At 39.4% G+C, this 9720-nt stretch overlaps 1 protein-coding gene across 1 annotated transcript; it reads left to right on the forward strand.

Annotated features, from left to right (window-relative positions):
• Positions 1–7351: 7351 nt before the first annotated feature.
• srxn1 (sulfiredoxin 1 homolog (S. cerevisiae)) lies at positions 7352–9720 on the forward strand. Its single transcript, XM_075475768.1, has 2 exons — positions 7352–7645; positions 8109–9720. Exons 1-2 carry the CDS (start codon positions 7409–7411, stop codon positions 8316–8318), a joined length of 447 nt encoding a protein of 148 aa, XP_075331883.1. The 5' UTR covers positions 7352–7408; the 3' UTR covers positions 8319–9720.

Here is a 9720-nt window from a genome sequence, read left to right on the forward strand (position 1 = left end):
CCTGTACGTCCACTTGTTTTTCTTTTAAAATAGTCACATTTGATTTGAATAGATCTGATTTTCCTGGATTTTTGTTTTTCATTCTTGTCTTTGAGAAAACATGCACACATCCGGATAACCTGCAGATGTTCCCACTCAAAGAAGAATGAGTCTGGTATCTGTTTAGAGTAGCCCTTAGTCAACATTAACACAATGGGTTATTATACTTAGACAATAACGCGCCATCAGCTGCTGCCTTCTCTGTCAATGTTTGTGGGATTTCGTGAGCTTTAGTGTCAAGTTTCCTAACTTTTAATTTTGCTGCTCTGAGGCTGAAAAAAAATGTCAATATCTTTAGTTTTTCACAGCAGCGACAGAGCGGGAACGGTCAGAGGACCTGACAACACCAATACAACTTTGAATAAGAGTTCTTGAGATGTCGGCGTTCTCAGAAGCGGAGGCATCTGTTCCACCACTATTAAGCCCTTCCCGGTCATTAAATTTTAATGGAACATTGATTTTATTCTGGAACTACCCTTCCTGAGTGACTCAAAAGCCAAGAGAAAAATACGGAACAAAATAAAAATGAATCATGACAGCGGACAGAGATTATTATTCCGGGGCTTTTCTTGATTGGTTTCCAGGGAATATACAACACTTGAATTCAATCGCTTGTGTCCTTCAGTGTCCTCCAGCAGCACAGCAGCAGTATAATGAGACAGCAGGCAGAGCAGAGCAGGGACACTGTGCTGCACACTCCTCTTTTCAGTGTGGGGATGCAGTGATTGTCCTTCCTGTTGCTTCCATGTCAATCAGTGGGGCTCAAGTTAAACATAATAAATATTCGCTTTTGGTTTCACGTGTTGAGTGAAGCGTTCGCAACTAAGTGTTGCATGCAGACAGTGCTGCAGCTCAGGATGTTGCAGAATGCCGCTCATCAGCATTCATGTGCAGTACTCACTCAAACTTTACCCCAGCAGATGTTGTCCCTTATCAGATTTTATGATGAAAGTAAATAACTGATTTCATTACATGGCAATGGACTGTAAAATGGGGACCCATGGAATCCAATTACATCACCCGTGGGCGTGCTGTGTGTGTGACAACAATCAGAACAGGGAGGCAGGTAGGGCAACCATGGCCCTGCATACATATCCCCACAGCTCTCTATAGACAGCAGCCAGCGCCTCCCACAGCCACTCACACTCGGAGCACATCAGGTAAATTATTAAAAACAACTTGCAAAATTGAGCGCGCTCCACTCACACTTCAAAGATATTGACTTGTGAACACCATCATCTTCTGAGTGACTGGTGGAGAGAAAATGTAAGTGCCTTCTGTTCTGATGGGGTGAGAGGTTACCACAAGGTTACAGCACAAATCTATTGCTGCAGACATAGCTGGTAAACCCCACTAACTCAAGAGGGATAACACTGGACCTTGAATTATAACGCTGTTTGAAGAACAATAATATATTAGGGCTATTTTAACCATTAAACAGAGAATAGTGTATTTTATATATACACATTATAATCTTTATATTTTGCTTCCATGAAGTCAGAGTTTTTTGTAATCTTTTAAAGTGGTTCTGATCAATAGTTGTCCAGGCTTTTTGAAGGTCTTTCAACAGGATTTTCTTTTAACACTGACTGCTTTTTCACTCATTTTTTATTCAGTTCTTGTACCTGACCATTTTTTGGAGTATGCAATTTTTTTTACATTTTTTTGTAGAAGCGACTCAATGATGACCCATGATTCGATCAAGAATAAAACAAGCCCCCTAAACTCAAGGGATGAACCAGTGTTACTTCTACACATACCAGTTAACTTTGCAAAGGACCTATTTTGAATTATAATTTTAGGCACTTTGTTACAAGCAGCTTGTTGCAAAGCCACAAAATTTGTTCCCATTTTTTAGTTGTATAATTTAAAAAAATGCCAAAGACATCACAGTTTGGCATACATAAAATAGTATCCAAAAAAGATTGTTAAAAAAATTAATTTGAGTGAAAACTTAGCAAATCTCAGCATGTTGTGCAGTGTGTCCCTGAGGAGACTGGACAGGTGGAGGACAAACAAAGAAGTGGCAGGCCTCAAACACCACAGATGAACAGTATCTGATAGTAATGTCCTTGAGAAACAGGGAAAAAATCAGCGAAAACCTGACACAGGACCTGACAAAGGTATTTAGACATTCAGTTAATCCATCTACTGTTCACTGAATCCTCATCAGAAATGGTCTCAGTGAAAGGGTGGCTGTAAATGCAGAGAAGCCATTCTGAGGGAAACAGGGAAAAAAAAGCTGAGGTATGCTAAATGGCACAAGAACTGCACTGAAAACCAATGGTAGCAGGTCTTGTGGATTGATGAATCCTCCTCAAAGCCCACATGTCAACATTATTGAAGCAGTGTGGGATCATCTTGACAGAACAGAACAAAAGGCAGCCAACATCCAAAGAACAGCTTTGAGATGTCCTTCAAGAAGCCTGGAGAACTATTCCTGAAGACTGCTTAAATAAATGACAAGAAATCTTGTCTAAATTCATACAGCAATCAACAAGTTATTTTTTGGAAGAAGATAAATTACACTCATTAACTCTCAGTCCAATTCTCTTTCAACTTGTGTCTGCCCTCACTCTGACCCTTCGCATGCATCTGGCGCCATCTGTTGGCAGATCCCCAACGGTCAGCATCAGTCAAACAACAGAAAAACGGGATTTGTGTTTTGAAATTAGTGCTGTCAGTTCATCTGTGTAATTCAGTTAAAGGAGGACTTCTGGTTTTCTAATCTCACAGTAAAACGTCACTGACATCTACATGCAGAACAGTGTATTTGGTCAGTACGACCAAAGTCATTCAACAAGAAGTTAGGAGAACCATCCAGTTCAACCGGTGAGGACCAACCAACTGTAACTGCCCCTTTAAGAGCTAACAGTTTGTCTTTTCACATTCTGCATCACAGGAGAGATGCTCATTAAAAGCGCCTCAATTCCTCACTGTTTCATCAACTGAGACTGCCAAGCTCTTTAACTCAGTGCTCTTGATGTTTGTGCTGTTTGTGTAAAACCCATCTGTTTCCTCGCCTCTCTGTTGGCAGAGGGTCCACCTCATCCGTATGCTTCTCTTTTTGAAGTCATGTCAAAATCTCATCTTTATGCATCTAAGACATCCAACTCGTCATCAGCGCTCAGGCAAATGTCAAGGAGGGCACTCCTTAAATAGCTCCTCTTTTCCCTCTTATACGATGCGTGCAGAAAACAAGGACGGCGAGGATTCACAGCCATGAGTTTTTATAATTTGAAGAGCAGCAGTCTTTAGTTGATTAACTGAGCAGCAGGAGATTAATCAGCATGATTTGGATTATCTAACAATTATAGTGATTTTTAAGCCTATATGAAAAATATTGTGAAATAATATTTTGTCATACACGTTATAGTACACTTATTTATCTGTGGATCCTGAGGCATTTTCCAAAGCCATTTTTTGTTACACTTTATTGCTATAAGCAATTAATAAGAAGGCCAATTTACAGCTAATGGAAATGATTACTGGAATCCTAATTCATTAATTTTACGTGAATACAACAAGCCTTATAAGGCTTTCTTTATTGATATTTAGGTTTGAACTGCTGGAAAAAATGTCATTGTGCCGGTGTAAAGTTAATCAACTGAACTAAGTGTAAATGGATAGGTATGCAGCCTAATCCACACCTTCATAACTTCACTCCAAAACACCACTTGTCCCCCCTGGATAACATACGGAGAGCAAATTCATTTCAAGGCAAGCAAAAATCATTAAACAGAAATCTCATTCTGCGCAGCTGTACTAGGGGAAGATTGCACAGAGAATAATTTCATAGATTTAGGCAGCCAGAGCCATCAGTGAATAATCAACATCCCAGCACAAATCAGTCACACGGCAACATCCACTGTTGCTAAATCGAATTATGATTTCACACACCTTATCCATCACAAAGCTATAGTTTGAAGACAGGAAATCGGCATCAGAATAATTATCACTTTAAAAGCATGTCAACGTGTAAGAAAAAAAGAAGAAGAAAGAGAGAAGGCATAAATAAATATAGCTCACTTCCCTGTCGAAAAGCTGGCAGGTAATTTTCTCCAGCTGCTCTAAATGTGACAATCCCACGGGGACTGAAATCTAATATTAACAGCAAATCATTATGTGGGAACTGTTCTTCCGTGACCTGCTGCGGTACCTGTATGACTAACTCAATCTGAGTAATTGAGATATGTTAGCAACTAGAATAAAGTCCTGCTGTGACAGCAGAGGGTCATGTAGAGTGTAGTGAGACTCCAAACACACCTCAATGCTGGAGACGATTTGCATGTCTATATGCTTTGACTGACAAGGTCTCTTCTCATCATGTGATGCTGGTTTCCTTTGGTGCTTGATGAAGTGGCTTATGAAAGACAGCAAAGCAGTAACTTGACTATGCTATACAGTAGCAAACACTCAGGGGGATATGTCCCTCTACTTAAATACCACACTGTGGTTATTCATACAGAAACACACTCATGCAGCCAAATCTAAGCATTGTTTGTGAGAATAAATAGATTGTTTCTGTTACTGCACTTCACAAACGGGCCAAAAAAAGTTTATTACATTCACTGGCACATGAGGTACAATATAAATTTTGTACCGCTTTATTCTACAAGGGTATATAATATCCTGATATCACAGTTAATGATTATGTACTATATATAGACCTCCTCCACGTTGTAACTGATCCCCGTGTGACCAATTAATCAACATAAAAGGCGCTGCCATTGTAGTTCAAAGAATTTGTAATAATTCAAAAATAATGGCCTGCTTCTCCTGTCCAAGAAATCGTTTTTAATTGTCTCATTAAAAGATGCCGTGGCTGTGGGCTGGAGAAAACAACAATAGTTCTGTTTCCGCTCAAACGCTGCAGATCTTTGAAGCTGTCCGTTTACCTGTGCAAAGCTGCGAGCCCGGACGTCCTTTTTGTAACCACAGCAACCGAGCTGGTTCTTTGAAATCCCTGCAAAAATAGAATAACACCAAGTAGTTCACTTTGAAGGAGGAAGCCTAAATCGCGCAACAGTGGACAAAACAATGACCTCATTAAAAAGTATCGTCTCCAAAGGGTTCTGGGTTTATTTCTTCTTTTTACCTGCATGACTAATTACTGGAGTGAATCTTAATGAGAAACAGTTTGGCCAAGAAATGTCTTCAGTGTGTGTTTAGTACTATAAGTACATGGTCATGAAATACTCAACGACCCGCTTACATGTTAAGAGGAAGACAAGTTAACCCTAATATTTAGTTTGACAGCACATAAAATACACTTAATAATGCTTTATCGGCAAGACAGATTTGCTAATCAGCATGAATTTGATGATAACCCCTATTGTAAGTACCTCGGAGATAAAGTGGCTTTTCTTTTATTTGTAACCACAGAAAATCTAGCTGATGAAATGCACGTTTCTAGCAGGATTCATACATTATGTGTGTCTGTTAGTGGCAGTACTTTAACATGTTCCTATAGGCCTTATTGGATTTCTGTCACTGGAGTTTTACTGAGCAAAAAAAACAAATATGTAGGACAACTGTACTCCTTTCTTTGTGAATTACTTATTTTGTGGGGCGAAAACAGCAAAGACAAGACATTTTTATTAATGCACAGCGTGCGTGTTATCAGAACCATGAAGCAAGCCGTGCTTGTAGCAAGGAGAAGGGTTACTATGTCATCTAGAGTCTTGTTCTTGTCACGTGTCGATGGTGGAGGCGAGGAAGGAGGACACAGGTGCAGACACTGACCCAGAACCAGGAGGCAAAAATGAAACGAAACTATTTATTTCAAATACAGGCATGGCAAAGATGGAAATACATAAAACTAAAATATTGGGAAAACAAAATCAAAACGCTGAGAAAACTCAAACAAAAATAGACACAAGGAACTCGGAAGAGCACAAGAGGGGGTAACGGTGAAGATCTGGCAACGAGTGAAGGAAACCGTGAGTTTAAATACAGAGGAGGGTGATGCGTGAATGAGTGCAGCTGAGGATAAGTGAACACAGGTGAAGGGAGTGGAGCTGACAACTATGGTGAAGAGAGACTGAGGAAACAAGTGAGGAAGTGACAGAACCCAAACAAGAAACAGAATGGAAAACAGACAACACAACACGGATCATGACACTTCTTGCATTTCTATTAAAGTTTGAAGAAACAAATCCAGCAAATAAAGAGGAAGAATTTGCAGTTATTTTTCGTCACCTCACAGGATATACGGGACACATAGGAAGGCAAGCAGGGAAAAGTTTCAACTAAGCTTTTCCCTCTTTTTTACCTTTTATCATATCAGCTTACAAACTGAAGAGTGTATGTCACCCCTCTTAGGAACACTTAGTTCAACAAAATATTTTTGCACAGTCATTGTATTTATTTTTTGCCCACAATTGATCTCATGTCCCTTCCAGCACCAGCAGGTGGCTTTTTAACAACGAAAATCTCTGAAAAACCTACTTTATACTTAACCTAATGTGAATCTACTAGCTTTGAATCACTGTTTGTAAAGCAGGAGGCCCCAGAAGGAGGAGGTCGGACCACAATGGTGCTAAAACAGAGTTAAAGGGATAGTTCGCCTCTTGTGACATGAAGCTGTATGACATCCCATATTAGCAATATCATTTATTAGATTTGACTTACCCCCTGCTGCGTGCTGTGAGTCGAGTTCCGGACTCGTTTTGGCTTTGACGAAGGTAGTCCAGCTAGTTGGCTGGGGCCACAAAAACAAAGCGTTTTGCTTCTCAAAACAATATGCGTTCAAAAGAGTAACACCAAAACGAGGCTGGAACTCGGCTCACAGGACGCAGCAGGGGGTAAGTCAAATTTAATAAATGATATTGCTAGTGTATGGGATGTCATGCTTCATGTCAAAAGAGGCAAACTATCCCTTTAACATTGACTTTATTCATCAAGCTGCCAGAGATACACGTCAAATTGAACAATAACGTTCTGGGACTGTAGGTAACACTTGGTTGGTTCTCCATTTTAAATCAATATTTAAAATCATTGTTATAATTGTGTGCACCACACCTGTGAACTCCAGTAAACGTCTTACTAGCTAAAAAGCTAATTCTCTAAATTGTCGCTTTATTTAAATTTGTTATTTAGAGCCGTGTTCTTAACGTGACAGCAAGTAATAATGTGTGAATTCAAATACTAATTCGACATATTAATTCATTTTATTTACTCTGGCAAACGCAGGCCTTTTAAAATAGTTCCATGAGAGAGAGGGCATGTCGTGCTTGTGATTGACAGTGAGCATGGCCAATCAGATCCTTACGTGAGTAGGAGCACGCAGAGCACGCAGTCCGTTGAAAAAAGTTCAGGAAGTACAGGGGCACTCGAGTCGAGTTGAAGTAAAGCTGTCGATAGGTTAATGTTTTGTTTGTGGCAGGGAATGAAAACACTCCTGAAGCAAGTGACTTTACCGAATAGAATCATTAAAATGTCCACGCATTATGGTGCGGCGGAGGGTGAGAACAGCGGCGTCAACAGGTCGATTCATTCAGACACTATTGGAGAGGTTCATAACATCCCGCTACAGGTCGTTATAAGACCGTTTCCTCCGGTGTTGGACGAGCAGAAAGTCAAAAGTCTGATGGACACAATAAAGGTAACATCAACTTTGTGTGACCTTTGTAAGTGCCCGATAACAAAGTGGCATGGCATGTTTATTTGTAGAGCACAATTCGTACACAACGCAATTCAAAGTGCAATGTCACAAGGCTACTGCCTTGTGGATGCTTTATATAAATTATTATTACAAATGGCACCATGTGTATACTTGCTGCAACACTGAGATGATAATCCTAATAAAAATGCGTTACAATGGCACACCTAATTACAATATTGACACAAGAAAATATTTATATTGTTGCTGTGTTGCTCACACACAGTAATTTCACTCTAATAATTACATTTTAGCGCATTATTTATATGAAGCAGTAGCCCGGCTGTTTAGTGGTTTATGAACAGGTATGACAAGTTCACCTCAAGACACGATCTTGTAATACCTGCGAACCTTGTGCATGAAAGCTAATTTATGCTCTCAACTGACAGCTTTTCTCTCCTTTCAGGAAACAACAGACATCAGTGTTGTTCCTCCTATTGATGTCCTGTGGATCAGAGGTAGAGAGGGAGGAAATTACTACTACTCATTTGGAGGCTGTCACAGGTTTGCTGCGTATCAGAGATTGAACATGCCGTTCATTCCAGCCAAGATCATCAGAACGAACATTTCAGACCTCAGAGTTTACTTGGGAGCTTCAACGCCTGATTTGCGGTGATGCTGAAAGACTCGGCTCCAGTGGGTCATACGCGCAATATTTCTGCCAGATGTAGTTGGTGACTGCAGAGCAGGGGATTTACCAACAGGGGGCAGTGAAGCTCCGTCTGTAAACTAATGCATTTTTTTCTTTTTTGGCCTCTTGTCATTTTTAATGTGAAATTTGCTTGATTGTAATTTTTTAACAGTTAGTCGTTTTTTTTATCAAACAGATCTAGGCCATTTGCTCGAACCCTTAAATTGCAATTTAAATTTTACTCAAATGATTTAAATGACTGTTTTCCTTCCGTTATTCTGTCTTACGTTTGCAAAAATAAGAATAAAAGGATATTTATTTGTTTGCATGTGCATTATGACTTGATGGCACTACAGCAATGGTTGCTGCTAATTTTTGAGGACCATTTCATAGCAAAATTTTTACTCATTTCAGGACAAACGGGTGAAGCTCACAAGTGATTCGAGTAGAAATCATTAATAACTTCTTGAATAAAGAGACAAGATGTGAGACAAGATGGTGGGCTAGCTTGCGCAGTAGTGGCATCCTGAAACTAGGGCAGATAAATGGAATTCAGCTCATTCATTTTAGTATTTATTATGCATGTGCCTTTGATACGTGAAAGGTTTGCTGTTAACGCTGTGCATTTCCTTTAAGTGTGTCTTTAGACTATATTGACAAAGATTTTGATGCAAATTTTCTTCCATTATGTTGGAGCTGTTTTTGTCTGAAATATATCCACTTGGTCTTTTTTCTTCATAGATAACATAGAATTTATTGAATTTTTGATGGTTTGTGCTCCAGCAGCACAAACCATCCTATAAAGAGGAAAAATATATTTCTATAGGACACATATTTACAAAAGATAAACTGTAAATAGTTAAAAAAAAAAAGTTTTTGTTTTTATTTTGACCGTGTTTGAAATCCAAACACTTCTGATGTCACACATTGCCCTGTTTTTCAGATACTCTCCCACTTTGTTCACGCACAGTCAACTTTGATTGTGATGTTCCAGACAGCCCAGGAACCTATAGACCAGATGGTTTGCTGAATGAGTCAGGTGTTCTGAGAAAATCAGGCTGACAAAATGCAAGATGTTGTTGAGTCGTGCAGAATCATCCCACTCAGCCGGTTGTCAGTCTTCTGGTTTTTTTGTGCTTTACAGGATTCCTCTTGTAACCCTCCAGACAAAGGCGGAGGTGGAAGGGGAGGCATACTATTAAAGCATACTGGTCAGTTTGCATTAAAATCATGTGAAATAAATGAATGATACAGCATGATGTAAAATACATTCATGAAACCTTTATGCCCTGTTCCCTCATGCATTTAAGAATAGAAAAGCTTGGCTGGTACTTTAAATAACATGAATAATCTACGTTAATGGATAAAGTTTTTTTTTTTTACCTAA

The sequence above is a fragment of the Odontesthes bonariensis genome, chromosome 10, assembly GCF_027942865.1.
Source record: "Odontesthes bonariensis isolate fOdoBon6 chromosome 10, fOdoBon6.hap1, whole genome shotgun sequence".
Classification (NCBI taxonomy): domain Eukaryota; kingdom Metazoa; phylum Chordata; class Actinopteri; order Atheriniformes; family Atherinopsidae; genus Odontesthes; species Odontesthes bonariensis.